The 18,556-nt window shown below is 42.3% G+C and overlaps 1 protein-coding gene across 17 annotated transcripts in view; it reads left to right on the forward strand.

The window, feature by feature from the left end:
- Positions 1-18,556, forward strand: part of MAGI2 (membrane associated guanylate kinase, WW and PDZ domain containing 2) — a 621,598-nt gene that overhangs the window by 400,631 nt on the left and 202,411 nt on the right. For 11 of the 17 annotated variants that reach the window (XM_082239441.1, XM_082239452.1, XM_082239456.1 and 8 more), the window contains one exon: positions 10,868-10,948. The exons of the other annotated variants lie outside the window; for them this stretch is intronic. In XM_082239441.1, the coding sequence (XP_082095567.1) occupies positions 10,868-10,948 (81 nt within the window). The remainder of the gene's footprint in view (positions 1-10,867; positions 10,949-18,556) is intronic. 17 annotated transcript variants of the gene reach the window in all.

Raw genomic sequence — 18,556 nt, forward strand, 5'->3', positions numbered from 1 at the left:
CATGGAAATGTAGTTATAAGGGCATAGGAAGCTTGCCTTATATCTAGTTAGACCACTGGTCCATCTAACTCAGTATTGCCTTTCTATTCTGACATAGTGGCTGTCAAGGGTTTCAGGCACAGACTTGCCTGGAAATGCCACTGACCATTTGAATGCAAATCATGTGTGTTGTACCACCAAGCTATGGCTCTTCCCTTCCTTATAAATGAAGGGCATTCACTGAGTAAAGGAAAGTGTGTGTTTTCCCTCTCTCAAGACACTGTGAACAAATAACATATAGATTACCAGTGATTTTTTTTCCAAGAAATTGTACTGTCTCACACGATCTCTATCTAATAATCTGGTTCACATTAAAAAAACCACTGAGGCTACATTTGTGCATGAACACTGTCCTGGTCTGTTTGACAAAATGGCACAGCAATATGCTCTAAGTTTGATTCGGAAACACTGCAGAAAAAGCACTTTAGGCTCTGCTTTTCTAAAGTTTTGTGTAACTTGATCTCTCGTGTGTGTTTTGCATGGATGCTCTAAAATGGTCAAACATAATATATAATTACATAAATAGTTGGGTTATACACCTTTCTTTCTAAAACACATTTTAAAGCATAAATACATAAAGAAGTGTAAAATAAAACAAGGTAAGAGTATAACAAAAATGAGCTGCTCATCCTTGTTTTTTTTAGGGGGTTAAAAGTACAACTGAGAGCTAATTAATATCATACGTTACCCTAGACTGAATTTGCTAGACTTTTGCACTTAATAAGAGTCCCCAAAGACTCTGCATATTCTGTAATATGCTACAGAAAACATATAAAACACAGTAGACGTATGAGAATTTGAAAAGAGAATATATTTCACTGATTTTCCAAAGAATGAAAAATTAATTTGATTCTGCTCACAGCACATCAAGATGGCTCTAATTTAGGGGATGAGACAGAGTTATTCTTCAAGTTTTTGTTCTTTCTAGGAACAAGGAAGAATATTATGGTAGCACATAATAGAACTAAGAAACTGAATCTTATTCCCAGTCCTTTGGTGAGAAGGCCATATATCAGAGCATCATGTAAGCTTTAGGAAGTAGAGTAGGGAATAGACATATTGGGATAACTCCCAAGCATACCATGCTCCAGAGAGAAAGGGTAAGTGATCTAGATAGAGTTCGACCAAAGCTCTTGGATGCACTTTCACTCTTCCTCTGGGATATAATCATTATTTATTCACTTACCAAATCCCAGTAATTTAGGATAGCCACTAGCAGATGTAAATCACATATCTGGGTTCCATGTTCCTTAAGAGTCTCACAATAAAAATACTCCACATAGGTTGATCCAGTGAAACAGCAGGAAGGAAAACTGAAGTTCATTTTGTAAAGTTTAGCACCGCCTCTAATTCACGCTAACCAGTTGCAGTATTTACACGCAAGCAATTCCCCCGCCCCCATAAATCAGACTAGCTAATGGCTTTGTAGTTTTTGCCATTTCATTTAGGTGAAGCTTGGCTCACTTCTGTAAGCCATTTGGAAATTTGCGTTTTGCAGGTGCCTAGTTTCTATGTGCACTATGTTAGTATGATGTAATTAATTTGTGCTGAGTAATCGAAATTAATTAATACATAATTACGTACTGTAGTAGCTGTTGGGGTGGGGCTCTGCTGCTTACCTGGCCTGGTAACAGAGTCACTGCAGATTACTGGGAGTTAGAGTAGCAGAGGTGAGGTGTCAGCCAGGTTGGCACAGTGCAGATGCACTGGTGGGAGAGCTAGATTGGCTCTACTGGTTCATTTGCTGCCACCTTGCTCATCTCTCCCTCCCTCCTGGTATTCCACAGTGACTCCCGTGCTAGGAGGTCAAGTAAGCAGAGCAGCCTCAGTCCGCCAACCACTAATGCTTACATCAAAACACACAATATTATAGAGCTCAGTATTTTGGAGAGACTGTGTGGGCTCCTTGTGCCAGTTTCAGAGGGGCTTGTCACCAGCACTACATCTTTTTTTTTACAACCACTCTGATCATTAGTCTCTGTGGTTGCCGAGTTCCCTGTTGCTAGTTCACATTTCCTTTGGGAACTGATAGACCACAGAACCAACACCTTTGCAACAGAGGCCCTCTCTGGTTTAGCTGAAGAGAGAGGTGAATGCTATCAGTAAGTGGAAAACATAGGGCTCAAGGTTAAGGCAGTGTGTAGCAGAATTTAGGAGGCTGGTGTTTCTTGGAGTCTGTGGTGGTGATGCTGAGAAGGAGGCCCTGAATATTCCATATCCATTTGGGAAAACATGTAGGCACTGCTTCATGACACCAACAATGTTTTCCCCAACCTTTTCATAATCTTATAGAAAGTTGAGCAGTGAAGACTGCTTGTGGAATGCTTTGCCCAACTTCGAAGTAGCCAGCCTTTAGACCAGTTTGCCATTTCCTGCCTGGAGATAAATGTCTCTATAGGTCTCTCCCTTCTGGATCACCAGATGTGTCTCCTGCATCTTCAGTTTTGCCCACTTTTGGAACCGTGCACTAATTAGTCAAACCTTTTCATGCTGCATTTGGTGCTCTAATCTTTTACAGGAAAGCTTCGCTCATTTGAAGAAACATGCTTTCAAAGACTAGCTTTTTTCCTTTGCATTATCATTTTAATGAAAACATGGCTGTCAGTATTTCAAAAACCAAGTCTTGCTCACATCTCAGAAGCTGAGGTTTCCATGGCAGACAGAGCTTGGTGTTTGTTAACTCTTCCTCATGTGTAGGCAACTGTTCTTACTGCTGCAAGTCCTTTCTGAGCACAGGGAGTGCTGGATACATTATTAAATAAATTCATCTGACCTTGTTCAGGTCAGTAATTTCCAAGCCCAAATTTAGTACATTGCAGCCTTTTCTGAATGTTCAATGAATGTGATATTTCTCTTCAAATTATCATCATTGCAGGTTCCATTGAAGATACTGGCTTTAAGCTCCCTCACCGCACTACCCTTTGCAAGTATGTGTTGGTACCCAAGGCATGTAGGAGAAGGTTAGGTTGTTCCTATTAAGTGCTCTATTCTTTTAACAGCCTTCAATTAAGCCTTGCCACTAGCAGAAAACTCATTAAATATTATTTACCTTTTAAATAAATAGGGTGACCTTGAAGTAATTAATTAAAAAGCAGTGTGACAAGGCATTATCAGAGGAAACATGGAAACAAATCCTGCAAACCTTAATTATGTTAACACTCTCTGTAGTGGTTGCTATACGAAGTACCTGTGTGACCCAATATTACAGAAGAGCCAAACCAGCTTGGCTACAGCCACTGAAATCCACCATCATCTCTGGGTGCTGCCAACGTGCAGGATGACCTGGAAGTGATCATAGAATTATAGAGTTGGAAGGTACCCTGAGGATCGTCCAGTCCATGGGTAGGCAAACTAAGGTCCGGGGGCCAGATCCAGCCCAATTACCTTCTAAATCCGGCCCGTGGATGGTCCAGGAATCAGCATGTTTTTACATGAGTAGAATGTGTCCTTTTATTTAAAATGAATCTCTGGGTTATTTGTGGGGCATGGGAATTCGTTCATCCCCCCCCCCAATATAGTCCGGCCCCCCACAAGGTCTGAGGGACACTGGACCGGCCCCCTGCTGAAAAAGTATGCTGACTCCTGGAGTCCAACCCCCTGTACTGCAGGAATATGCAGCCATCCCATATGGGGAATCAAATCCGCAAGGTTGGTGTTATCAGCACCATACTCTAACCAACTGCCATGGCTCAAATGGAGGGACCGTAGCGGCAGTCAAGATCAGTCTAGATTACATTCCATGTGGGTGATCTTGAGTGATGGGCTTTGGCAATGAAGTAGACAGCAAGAAGTGGGTGCAACTGTTGAGATTTCATGTAGTAGTGGATCCCACCACTCTCACCCAAATGCAGAAGATCTGGCTACCAATTGTGGATCCCACCTATGCATACATGCTATAACCACCAAAATGATGTGGTTTTTTGCATGAGCTAAAACTTTGACACTTGGAGACTCAGGTAGAAGTTGAACAAATAAAAATTGATAAAACAAAGAATGTGTCAAGAGATAACGTTATTTCAGAAAACAGTTAACTTATTAATAATTTTACTAAATCTAGTGGATGTTACAGGTTTCTAAACGAGGTAGTAAATGCTTGGCTTATTTTAACCTTCAGTTACTTATTTTGAGTTCGATGTTACAGGTGTCTAGACAGGACAGTAAATGTTCAGCTTATTTCCAGCTATTTCACTTCAGTTCCTTAACTTAGTTGTTGCATAGGTGTTATGCCTTAAGACTTTGGTTCTCAAGCAAGGTGGCACTTCCTGTCTGTTTCCCAACCATATATCAATCACACGTGTGAAGTCTTTTGAAAAGTATAACAGACCAAGGGATTCACCACACCATCCCTTAACTGGTTTGGGAGTCTTCTCTTTTAGAAGATCTCTGCTCTCCTGAATGATATGAGACACAAGTAGACTGTATCCACACAGCTTCTCCTTGCTCAAACTCAGCCCTCCAGTTAACCCCTGTCTCAATACTCTCCCAAGATACAGTGGTACCTCGCAAGACGAATGCCTCACAAGACAAAAAACTCGCTAGACGAAAGGGTTTTTTGTTTTTTGAGCTGCTTCACAAGACGATTTTCCCTATGGGCTTGCTTCGCAAGACGGAAACGTCTTGCAAGTTTGTTTCCTTTTTCTTAACACCGTTAATACAGTTGCGACTTGACTTCGAGGAGCAACTCATAGAACGCAGTGTGGTAGCCTTTTTTTTGAGGTTTTTAAAGACTTTGGTGATTTTTGAAGCTTTTCCAAAACTTTCCCGACACCGTGCTTCGCAAGACGGAAAAAATCGCAAAACGACAAAACTTGCGGAACGAATTAATTTCGTCTTGCGAGGCACCAGTGTACTAAACACTGTATTCCAATCTAAGCTCAGAGACTCCTTTGTCTAACTGTAGACATTTTCCTCATAGTGGATGTGACACACAGATCAGAACCAACTCTCCTTCTCTTTCTTCATCCATCTCCCTCTCTGAACTCTCTCTCAGAAACGGCTCCTTTTATTCCCCCCTGCCCGTCTTGGTAGCCAATCAGAGAGAGGCTCCACCCTCTGGTGGAATTCCAAGTCACTGTATCACCAGACTCTGGTCTGGCTCAGCTGTCCATCACAGATGCATAAAAGAAAATCACCCAGGATAGGTCAGAAACAGAAAAATCAGTGGCCCTCCCAGAGGAGGCAGGAGTCCTTCAGCTTTGCTTCACTGGGCCTATGAGGGAACTGCAAGTCACTGTCACTTCAGCAGTGGCGTAGCGTGGGTTGTCAGCACCCGGGGCAAGGTAAGTAATTTGCGCCCCCTAACCCGTGGATTTGCGCCCCCTAGCCCTAACCCCCAGATGTTGCGCCCGGTGCAGCCGGCCCCACCTGCACCCCCCACACTACGCCACTGCACTTCAGACAGGCCAGTTAGTCTGCAGGCAAATTCTTCCTGGCCCTAAATACAGTGTCCAAAGAACTTCCATAACAAGGTCTCACATACAGGTCTGCCTACATAAGCATAGGAAAAGAGGAGGAAGGGAGTGATGGAGGGGAATCCAAAGAGAACTGAGACTGGAGCTTGAGCACGGCTGACTTTTATAGTCAGGGAGCAGACCAGAGGGAAGAAGTATTCTCTGTGGTCTACTCCCAAACGCCCCCCTGCTTGCTCACAATTTTCTGAATAATAATAATAATAATAATAATAATAATAATACCTTTAATTATATCCCGGCCGAAGTCGGGCTCAGGGTGGCTAAGATCAGATGTATAACATTAGTATAAAATCAAACATTAATTAAATTACCTCCTAAAAACAGGTCAAAATCAAATTAAAGTCTAATTAGATGGCTTTCCACAGGGTTCGGGTTGGGAATAGTAAGTACTCATCAGCCCAACTGATTACGCTGATCTTATATGGGCCTGTGAGAATGCTGGGAGGCTTCTTTCATATTAGTTCTTATACAAAAGAAAAGGGGAGTCAGGCTGAGCCCTGACCAAAGGCCTGGTGGAACAACTCTGTCTTGCAGGCCCTGCGGAAAGATGTCAAATCCCACAAAGCCCTGATCTCTTGTGGCAGAGCATTCCACCAGGCTGAAAAAGCCCTGCCCCTGATCAAGGCCAGCCTAATCTCTGAGGCCTGGGATTTCCAGGTTTTTTAATATGCACATTTTTAAAAAAAAAAAGTCAAAGAGATGCCAAATTCTACAATTTCATACATGGCAAATACATGGCCATTTGAAATTGCCAGCAGTAGCTTGGTTTCTGGCTTACGAAGTCATCAAAGTCACCAAACGAAAAGCCAAAATATACCCTGGTGCTCTGCTTTCACTACACCGGCATTTTGGTGATTTTGTTTACCAAAAGTAAACCATAAGTCATTCCAGTGGATTGTGAGAACAAAACTAGACCACATATGTGCTCTAAATTGATATAAGAGAGTGTAACATAATTTTCCCTTAGATTATTTTATACTGTGATGTGTAATAAAAGCAAAGAGAGTAAAAACTTCATTTTCACTTTATGTTCATTCTTTTTAAAATTGCCCTATAATTGATGTTACTAGCATGGATAGTACTGTTATTTATTATTTTGCAAAACTTTTTTGTCTGTATCCCTGAATTTTTAATTGGCCACTTGAAATGAAAATGTAGATCCACAGGCAATAAAACGGAAAATTTACCTCTGAAATGGATGCCTTCGCAAAGGCATTTGAATGCTCAGAAGTGCTACTACTTGATTATCCACTGTTACTCTTCAGTCATGCTACAGGTCTAGTTGGCTTCTTTGTATAAGGTTCTTTATTAAGCTCTCTAGGGGCTATGTGATAAATGCATAGCAAAAGCATAGCACACCCACGCTAGTACTTTCCTTTTCTAATGCATTGAGTTTAAATGTTGTTTCTATGTGTTTGCAAGGATTCTGTTCAATTGCAAATTTTAGCTTGGGTTATGAACTTTAAAGCAGATTACAGTGTACCCTGCTTTTGATGCAACTACAGAATAGCTAGTTTTCTAGCCAGGGACTCTTTATTCTTTAATTGGAATATTCTGCCTATTGTCGAGGGAGAAAACAAAAGATGTTCTAGCTAGATAATGAACCAAGTTTCTACAATACAATACATTCTAGGATAATCAGCATTTGATTATCAGTTCAGTCATTTAATATTCACTCTATTTCTGCTGGCATATCTATTATAAAGATTGGGATCCACTGAAACATGAAATATTGGTTAAGTAAAGATTTGTGAACTTCTCCTTGCTATATGGTCAATTGAAAAGTAACATTTGCCCCTGGGTCACCAAGCCTCTATTGCAATGTTTCTCAAACTTGGATCTTCAGCTGTTGTTGAACTACAACTCCCATCATCCCTGACCACTGGATTCCTCAGCAAGGGCCAGAGCCTGAGAAGTACAGTGAGGCACAAGAAAGGCTCAGCTGCCAGCAGACCTCTGGTTCACAAAATTTTCAGGCTTCCTGGGTGCTGTCCAGGGTCCTGAAAATTCCACCTCTTGGTTGCCCTCTTTTCCTTCATCACCATTAAGCAAGCTGGGATAGTATCCAAAATGGAAGTGAATAACAACTGCTATCTAGAGTACAGTAGTACCTTGGGTTAGGGACGCGGGTGGCACTGTGGGTTAAACCACAGAGCCCAGGGCTTGCCAATCAGAAGGTCGGCAGTTCGAATCCCCGTGACGGGGTGAGCTCCCTTTGCTTGGTCCCTGCTCCTGCCCACCTACCAGTTTGAAAGCACGTCAAAGTGCAAGTAGATAAATAGGTGGGCAGGTAAACGGTGTTTGCGTGCGCAGCTCTGGTTCACCAGAAGCGGCTTAGTCATGCTGGCCACATTACCCGGAAGCTGTACGCTGGCTCCCTCAGCCAATAAAGAGAGATGAGCGCGCAACCCCAGAGTCAGATACGACTGGACCTAATGGTCAGGGGTCCCTTTACCTTTACCTCGGGTTAAGTACTTAATTTGTTCTGGAGGTCCGTTCTTAACCTGAAAGCACCACTTTAGCTAATGGGGCCTCCTGCTGCTGCCATGCCGCCGCCACACAATTCCTGAAGCAAAGTTCTTAACCCAAGGTACTATTTCTGGGTTAGCAGAGTCTGTAACCTGAAGCGTATGTAACCTGAAGCGTATGTAACCCGAGGTACCACTGTACTAGCTACCATGAGCGCTCTAGGAAAAACCTGATAATGCAATGTATCCCTTTCAGCACTGTGATGTATATCACCACCTACTACATAGGAGTGCCCTCCAGGCAGGGGCGTAGGAAGGGCAGTGTGGGGGGTGCAAGCCGCCCTGGGTATCATCCTTGAAGGGGTGACAAAATGGCGCACCGTGGAGGGTGGCACTTAACACGGGGCCTGGCCTGCAGCGTGCCTGAGCCACGTGCCTCTCCTAGGAGTGATGAGATGGCTTGGGGTCCCACGCTGCCCGAAACAGCAGCATGGAGCTTGCGTCCGCCATGAGCAGCTCGCCACAGTGCCCCTGTGCGCGGATCGCTGCCCTGCCCCCATGGGCAGCTTGCCCTGCCCCCGCCACGCCAGGTGCTGGAGCAGCTAGCTATGCCCTTGCCTCCAGGGCTGGAGCGTAAGGGAATTATGGCCAGATTCAACCAGGTGGCTGCACTGCTCCCCCACCCTGATTCACCAAATTACCCTGGTAGGGATGGGAGCTGTACATGAGGAAGGGGGTGGGGGTGTTTGAATTCTAATTGAGTTTGCTTTCTTTATAGGCGCAAGGGACAAATAATATTTATTGCTTAAAATTTATATCTCACCCTTCCACCCTGAAGGGTGTCCAGAGGAACTAGAAACATAACATCTGATAAAACCATATAGAATGATTAAAGGAAAAGATGCAAAGATGTCCCCTTCCAAAGGCCTAGACCAGGGGTGTCCAAACTTTTTTCAAAGAGGGCCAGATTTGATGAAGTGAACATGAGTGAAGGCCGACTTGAGTTGTTAACCTTTTTTAGGATTGAAGTTGTTGAGTTTGGATTGGAGTTGCTGGGCTTTTTTAAAGGATTTTACCCAAAAGTTGTTGAGGGATTATTCCAAAGTTGTTGAGCTTTGTTTAGGATATAGAGCTTTTGGGGGGGATTTTGCCAAAGGAATTAAACTGCCACAGGGGCCGGATTAAATTGACCAGAGGGCCAGATTAGGCCCCCAAAACTAACTTTGGACATGCCTGGCCCAGACAAATTCTGCCTAAAAATAGCCAAGGAGGGGGTCTGCAGTGCTCTCAGAATTGGAGTGGTGTGTTCTTCTCTAGCTGATCTACTCAACAGTTAAGCCACCTCTTTCTGCACTAGCTACACTACATTTGCATGGCCAGCTATGTCCACATTTTCATTGATATGTCTGAGGCCACACTTGCATTCCAGGAATGGCCATACCTGGAAAAACAGACAAAACTGGGCATAGGCACCCCTCACCACCAATGTACCCTGTGTTTTGAGTGACAATTGGCATCAAGGAGGACCCTCAGACAGCAGGGGTGTGCTACCCCACCAGAGCAGGTTAAGTCCATAATTCCTTGACCAGAGAACCAACCACTCCATCCATTCAGATTTAGGGTATTGGCCCTCCCAGACCATTACACTGCACCTGAAGCTCCTGACTGATAGCTCCCAGTGGCATCATACAGATGTTGGAAAGCATATAGCAGGGATCACCAACTTGGCTCCCACAGGTGCCATAATGCCCATGGGCGCTAGGTTGATGGCCCTTGTGCATTTCTTTATTTTAAATTATTTTCATTTTATTCTTTGAGAGGGACAATTGAGATTTTTTTAAAGAGAGTGATGTCCCTATCCCAAGAGGAAATCCATGTGTGACTGTGGTAGGTATATGTGCAGTGAGTGGTACATGTCCAAGATAGGGAGCGTGGTGTGGCCACTTTGCATAGTTTTCCTGGGACTGGGGAATGCTCTCTGTTATTAAACAGCAACAACATTGGGAGTGTTGTGGGAATTAATACTGTGTCATTTCCACAATTAGGACTTGCAGGACATATGTGATTTCCCACAGCAAGCATGTCCAGGTGGGTGAGGAAGTAACAGTGTGTTACGTCATGAGGCCCATGACAGCCATTTCATGTTGTGCCTTGCTCCCATTGAAGCCATTTTGTGACTGGCACTTTTAGCACTTACTCAAAAATTCCCCACTGGTCCAAAAATGCTTGGTGACCCTTGTAGAGGTTTTTTTTTTTAGTTCCATTACATGCAACATAAACTCTGCCAACTCTTATTTGTTACAGGTATTTGTCTCTCTTTTTTATATGTGGCTCGAATACATAACATTGGTTTTTCTGTTTTAGATAGTCATGAATTAGTTCTTCTTTTATTTGGAAAGTTTGGTCCTTTGACATTAACTGAAAATATCTTCAAGGAATTTGTGGTTATTATTCATACGCTATAAGAAGAGAAAGAGAACTGATAAAATACAACTACCTATTATCCTCCTGATCTTTAAGAGTAAATGTCATTGCTGTTGGACAGAGTTGTTAAAGGAAAATCAAAATAATTGTTATCTTTGTTGGTGTATATTTTAAGTCCTTTATGGCTGATCCTATGCATTATTGCCTGGAAGTTACATTGAACTCAGTGGGAGTTACTTCTAAACAGACCTACATAGGATTGATCTGCATAGGTCTAAGCACTTGTTGAGTCTCCTGAAATGTTTCCAGTATTCCCCATATGGTAGATATTTTTAATTGAAATTGAATATTCAAATTGGAATCTAGGTTTGTTAGTTAAAAATTGGAAATCCCAGTCTCTGGATAAATGTAATTGAGAACTATAATGTCATGGCCCTCAGTCGTCAATTTCCTCTCCCCATACAGATCTTAATCTAATGGGTCGGATCCAAAGGTTCCCTTCTTCCGACGGAGGAAGCTTTCCTCTGACAGAGGAAGAGAATAAAGGTAATAAAGCAAAATTAACGTAATAAAGGTAACTAACATGTCTCTGGGTTTATTTAGTTTTTAACAATGCCAGCACCTATCCAGAAGGCTGATTTTATCCCTGCCACTGCAGGGCTGTTTAAATAAAGAAATGCAATTGATACTCTTGCAGTTGTAAAAATGCTTCTGATCCCCTGGACGCATCTGCAGCTAACAGAAGACAAGGGGAGGAGATTTCTACTGATTCCTTCTTCTCTTCTAGCCTCCCTGTGCTGGAGGGTCTCCTAAATATCTGGAGATGATTTTCAGGAGGCACTGGGGATGTGGGTAGAGGGTGAATTGGGGGAACACCAGTTGCCTTCCTCTCCTGCTAGTGGGGAGGTTTCCACTGGATCAAAAGCCCATCTGTGAGCTCAAGGGCACCAGATGTATTCAGCCTTTTCATTCTGCCCATTCTAAAATTTAAGTAAGTAACTCTACCAAATAATTTCCTTCTACTGTCTCAGGAGTCCCATGAATTCTTAAATTATGTCTTCTTGTTTCATTCTGGATTATTTCTAGTTTTGCCCCTACTCTATTTAATTCTAATTTATACATACATCCTGCATCCTTTTTATTTTTTTACCAGCATAACTGTCTCTTCCTGATAGTGAATATGTGTTTCACTTAGGTGTTCAAGATTTACCCAATTTGGCTTCACTGAGTGAATTTTGTCCCTTATAATGTTTAATTTTCCATCTATTAGTTTACCTCTGTTTTGAAAAGTAAACCCTTAATTTTGATCCTACAACCTTCCCTCTTGTTATTTGCTATCTATGATGCTTTGTGATTTATCTTGTTTCTGAATCTTCTGAATCGTTTTCTAAGTCTTAAATTATTTTTTCCCCATTTCTTTCAAGTGTTTTGGTTTTAAAATAACACCAGTCAAGATTCTCAATTCACCCACACCTCCCTACCGTGACCCCTTCCTTCCCCTTCCCTGATCCTTAGCATCATTCCTCTTGGGTGTATTCTTCCCGTTTTTTGAACATATTTTACTGTCTTAGCCCACTTTAGATATTCAGCCATATGCTGGAGAAATGAGATAGCAAGGGGTCAATCAGATATGTCTGCTTAGGAAATATTTCCTTAACTTATTTTACCCTTATCTCAGTGTAAATTCAATCAAATAACAGATTTGAGCTATTCTGTTTGTATACAGCCCAAAGTAAAATAATCCTTCAATATTATATAAAAGAACTAACAACTCTAACAAATCATATGTTTAATTGGTAAAAAATAACAATCCATTCAAGGAATAGCAATCATGTCAGACATCTAAATCAGCTTAATAATTCAGATTATTCATATTAAATGCAAATAACAAAGAGTAAAAGGCAAATAATGTAAGACTTCCTTTTATCCAAACATAAACAAATGAAAGTTCCTACAAGATGTCAGAGTAACTGAATACAGTCTTGTTTCTTCTTCATGTCCAAGTAAATAGAAGTAGAAATCTAAACAAGGCTAGGAAATAACTAAGTTGTGTACTTTTGTTAACTTTTGAAATCTAAACAAATACAAACCGGTCCAAAAAGCTGGAGAGAATAGTGGAGTCCACTCTAGATTTTATTTCTATAAATAGAAATCCAATCAAGGGGACAAAAATAACTATTGTACTCATTGTGCTTGTTAAGATCCATACACACAAACACAAATTAGACGGTAGAAATAAATGCACTCTTGTTCCATCTTCGTATCCAGCTAAACAGAAAAGAAAGTCCCAATACAGAGAATGGCTAACAAAGTGATCCTAAACTCTGGTAGGGTTCATCAAGACAGAGAGGCAGATCAACTATCACATGCAAAACTGCTCTCACTTCACAGCATCCATGGCAGACGGTGGAGGTGCTTGGATTGTTTGTCTTGGACATTTTATTTTAGCTGTGATAGCTCCAGGTTGGTGCAGCTGAAGAAACCAAGTGGGCCTCCTTTTTGGGAGTTGGACTGCTTCAAGATCCAGCAGATCTTTGGCCAGCCCTGTTCTGCCCACAATGCTCTATTTTTGAGAGGGGGGAACACACGAGGGGTGTTGAATCTGCCACGCTACAGCAGAGACCTCCACAGTGACCTGTGTCCTCAGTGCACAGTGTACTCCTTCTGCTTCTGTATATCTAAACAAATATAAAAAGACTTCACATAAAATGAGAGAAGCAACGGCATGCTGAGTGGACCCTAAGGCAATCATTCCATCAGCACAAGGATCTCTGCCGGCACATCACTTCAGGAGGGTGCAAAGAAGGAGAGAGAAGTCCAGTTGTGCAAGTGGAAATCTATCCATTGAAAGGATTTGTTAGCAAAATACCACCCACTGTTTCACTGAATAGACAAAGCTATAAATTCAAACTACTATGTGGAGACTTTTCACTTGGTTATGATCAAACAAAACAGAAGCATACCGCTAACTGGGATCATCAATATCTTCGGTTGTTTCATCCATGTTCAGCCAGATCTCAAAGAGATAGATGTATTATTTTAGTGTTTTTTGGGTTTCTGTGGAAGCCGCCCAGAGTGGCTGGGGAAACCCAGCCAGATGGGCGGGGTACAAATAATAAATTATTATTATTATTATTATTATTATTATTATTATTATTATTATTAGTCCAGGAGTCAGCAACCTTTTTCAGCTGTGGGCCAGTCCACCGTTCCTCAGACCATGTGGTGGGCCATACTATATTGGGTGGGGGGGAATGAACGAATTCCTATGCCCCACAAATAACCCAGAGATGCATTTTAAATCAAAGGACACGTTCTACTCATGTAAAAACATGCTGATTCCCGGACCGTCCGTGGGCCGGATTGAGAAGGCGATTGGGCCGCATCCAGCCCCCGGGCCTTAGGTTGCCTACCCCTGTATTAGTTTATGGCAGCAAATTGTCTTGTAGCACATATTTTTTGAGCACATTTATTTTGTGAACATAGGCTTCTGTGGATCCCATTATTATTCACTTAGACTGTGGGAGACAGTGGAAGACAGGAGTGCCTGGCATGCTCTGGTCCATGGGGTCACAAAGAGTCGGACACGACTAAATGACTAAACGACAACAAAACTCCTACAATATTTGCCTCAAATAGTGTTTTCAAGTTTTGACTTAGTCTCAGTAGGTTACATCCTTCCAAATGCAGACTTTTATTTTAAAGAATGGGGAAATTATAAAGATGTATTGATGCTTGTTCAGTATAAAACTGGGGCCAGGGAAGTTCTAAACACAAAGAGCATGCTTCAATATGCCATAGAAACCTCAGTTAACTTTCTTCCTATGCAATATTTTGGACCATGAAAATGGCAACTATATGGCACAGCTGAAGTACTTCTTTTCTTTAGTTTTGAGAAGTTGTATTATTCTGAAATAAGGAGTGTTTGTTTTGCTTTCATTGACCCTCTGCAATAAGATATAATCTTTGAAATCAAGTTATGCCATATAGACTTCACTACATTTGCCAGGGATCCATTCTGCATTTTCAAATGAATATTAACATAACTGGAAACTTTTACAAAAGGTGCTAATAGATTGTTTCTTCCCTTCCCATCTGCTAACATATTCAGAGAGGCTAAAGGCTTTTAAAATATAATGATAAATTCAAAAAAACCCATTAATTAAACTTATTTATTTATAGCATATATAGAGGCTACCCCATAACCATTTTCTCTGGGTGGCTGGCAAACATAAATTAATAAAACATAATAGTAAAATCTAATTACTGTTTTAAAAAAATTGCCGCATACCACAGATGATCCATTAACACAGTAAGAATGACAGTAAAATCAGGCAGCAGCAAGATCTAAAATTACACACTAAAAGCCTGCCATAATATATAGACGTGAAAGGATGTGCCTGCTTCTCCACATCTGTTCCTCAAGCATCCCGAAATTACCCCTTCATGGCAAGCTACGCAGCTTTCCCCTGAAATGCATCTCCCTCCCAAATCATATTCTAAGATGTATGGAATATGTTGTTGTTGTTTAGTCGTTTAGTCGTGTCCGACTCTTCGTGACCCCATGGACCAGAGCACGCCAGGCACTTCTGTCCTCCACTGCCTCCCGCAGTTTGATCAAACTCATGCTAGTGGCTTCAAGAACACCATCCAACCATCTCATTCTCTGTCGTCCCCTTCTCCTTGTGCCCTCCATCTTTCCCAACATCAGGGTCTTTTCCAGGGAGTCCTCTCTTCTCATGAGGTGGCCAAAGTATTGGAGCCTCAGCTTCACGATCTGTCCTTCCAGTGAGCACTCAGGGCTGATTTCCTTCAGAATGGAGAGGTTTGATCTTCTTGCAGTCCATGGGACTCTCCTCCAGCACCATAATTCAAAAGCATCAATTCTTCGGCGATCAGCCTTCTTTATGGTCCAGCTCTCACTTCCATACATCACTACTGGGAAAACCATGGCTTTTACTATACGGACCTTTGTTGGCAAGGTGATGTCTCTGCTTTTTAAGATGTTGTCTAGGCTTGCCATCGCCTTTCTCCCAAGGAGCAGGCGTCTTTTAATTTCGTGACTGCTGTCACCATCTGCACTGATCATGGAGCCCAAGAAAGTAAAATCTCTCACTGCCTCCATTTCTTCCCCATCTATTTGCCAGGAGGTGATGGGCCCTGTGGCCATGATCTTCGTTTTTTTGATGTTGAGCTTCAGACCATATTTTGCGCTCTCCTCTTTCACCCTCATTAAAAGGTTCTTTAATTCCTCTTCACTTTCTGCCATCAAGGTTGTGTCATCTGCATATCTGAGGTTGTTGATATTTCTTCCGGCAATCTTAATTCCGGCTTGGGATTCATCCAGCCCAGCCTTTCGCATGATGAATTCTGCATATAAGTTAAATAAGCAGGGAGACAATATACAGCCTTGCCGTACTCCTTTCCCAATTTGGAACCAATCAGTTGTTCCATATCCAGTTCTAACTGTAGCTTCTTGTCCCACATAGAGATTTCGCAGGAGACAGATGAGGTGATCAGGCACTCCCATTTCTTTAAGAACTTGCCATAGTTTGCTGTGGTCAACACAGTCAAAGGCTTTTGCATAGTCAATGAAGCAGAAGTAGATGTCTTTCTGGAACTCTCTGGCTTTCTCCATAATCCAGCGCATGTTTGCAATTTGGTCTCTGGTTCCTCTGCCTCTTCTAAATCCAGCTTGCACTTCTGGGAGTTCTCGGTCCACATACTGCTTGAGCCTTCCTTGTAGAATTTTAAGCATAACCTTGCTAGCATGTGAAATGAGTGAAATTGTGCGGTAGTTGGAGCATTCTTTGGCACTGCCTTTCTTTGGGATTGGAATGTAGACTGATCTTCTCCAATCCTCTGGCCACTGCTGAGTTTTCCAAACTTGCTGGCATATTGAGTGTAGCACCTTAACAGCATCATCTTTTAAAATTTTAAACAGTTCAGCTGGAATACCATCACTTCCACTTGCCTTGTTATTTGCAGTGCTTTCTAAGGCCCATTTGACTTCACTCTCCAGGATGTCTGGCTCAAGGTCAACAACCACACTACCTGGGGTGTACGAGACATCCATATCTTTCTGGTATAATTCCTCTGTGTATTCTTGCCACCTCTTCTTGATGTCTTCTGCTTCAGTTAGATCTTTACCACTTTTGTCCTTTATTATGGTAATCTTTGTACGAAATGTTCCTTTCATATTTCCGATTTTCTTGAACAGATCTCTGGTTCTTCCCATTCTGTTGCTTTCCTCTATTTCTTTGCATTGCTCGTTTAAGAAGGCCTTCTTGTCTCTCCTTGCTGTTCTTTGGAAATCTGCATTCAATTTCCTGTATCTTTCACTATCTCCCTCGCATTTTGCTTGCCTTCTCTCCCCCGCTATTTGTAAGGCCTCGTTGGACAGCCACTTTGCTTTCTTGCATTTCTTTTTCATTGGGATGGTTTTAGTTGCTGCCTCCTGTATAATGTTGCGAGCCTCCATCCATAGTTCTTCAGGCACTCTGTCCAGCAAATCTAAATCCTTAAACCTGTTCCTCACTTCCACTGTGTATTCATAAGGGATTTGGTTTAGATTGTATCTTACCTGTCCAGTGGTTTTTCCTACTTTCTTCAGTTTAAGCTTGAATTTTGCTATAAGGAGCTGATGATCTGAGCCACAGTCAGCTCCAGGTCTTGTTTTTGCTGACTGTATAGAGCTTCTCCATCTTTGGCTGCAGAGAATATAATCAATCTGATTTCGATGTTGCCCATCTGGGGATGTCCATGTGTAGAGTCGTCTCTTGTGTTGTTGGAAAAGCGTGTTTGTGATGACCAGCTTGTTCTCTTGACAGAACTCTATTAGCCTTTGCCCTGCTTCGTTTTGATCTCCAAGGCCAAACTTGCCAGTTGTTCCTTTTATCTCTTGATTCCCTACTTTAGCATTCCAATCCCCTATAATGAGCAGAACATCCTTCTTTGGTGTCACTTCGATAAGGTTTTGTAAGTCTTCATAGAACTGGTCAATTTCAGTTTCTTCAGCACCAGTAGTTGGTGCATAAACTTGGATTACTGTGATGTTAAAAGGTCTGCCTTGGATTCGTATCGAGATCATTCTATCATTTTTGAGACTGCATCCCAGTACAGCTTTCGCCACTCTTTTGTTGACTATGAGGGCCACTCCATTTCTCTTACGGGTTTCTTGCCCACAGTAGTAGATATGGTAGTCATCCGAACTGAATTCGCCCATTCCCGTCCATTTTAGCTCACTGATGCCCAGGATGTCAATATTTATTCTTGCCATCTCATTTTTGACCACATCCAACTTACCCAGGTTCATGGTTCTTACATTCCAGGTTCCTATGCAATATTTTTCTTTACAGCATTGGACTTTCCTTTCGCTTCCATGCATATCCACAACTGAGCGTCCTTTCGGCTTTGGCCCAGCCGCTTCATCAGCTCTGGATCTACTTGTACTTGTCCTCCGCTCTTCCCCAGTAGCATGTTGGACACCTTCCGACCTGAGGGGCTCATCTTCCAGTGTCATAACTTTTATATGCCTGTTGTCTTTGTCCATGGAGTTTTCTTGGCAGGGATACTGGAGTGGCTTGCCGATTCCTACTCCAGGTGGATCACGTTTGGTCAAAACTCTCCACTATGACCTGTTCATCTTGGGTGCCCTGCTCGGCGTAGTTCATAGCATCTCTGAGTTCTTCAAGCCCCTTCGCCACGGCAAGGCAGTGATCCATGAAGGGGTATGGAATATAGGCAGGGTTTATGGTTCTCGTACACTCCTGCTCCATATTGTTGGTGGCGGAGACTGCTCTAGTTTCTTGATTTGTGAATGTTCCTTTAAGGGAAAAATATTTGGAGAGTGCCATTACTAATTATTAATTATTTCAAGCATAAAATAAAGTGGTTTACATAAGTGCATTAAATGTACAGTGGTGCCTCGCAAGACGAAAAGAATCCGTTCTGTGATTCTCTTCGTCTAGTGGTTTTTTCGTCTTGCGAAGCAAGCCCATTGACGGATTAGCGCTATTAGCGCTATTAGCGGCTTATCTGCTGATCGGATCAGCTGATAAGCGGCTTAGCGGCTTAGAAAAAGGGGGGGAAAGGGGAAAAAACCAGCAGGAACTCGCAAGACATTGTCGTCTTGCGAAGCAAGCCCATAGGAAA

The sequence above is a fragment of the Podarcis vaucheri genome (assembly GCF_965113315.1).
Source record: "Podarcis vaucheri genome assembly, chromosome: 10".
Taxonomy (NCBI): domain Eukaryota; kingdom Metazoa; phylum Chordata; class Lepidosauria; order Squamata; family Lacertidae; genus Podarcis; species Podarcis vaucheri.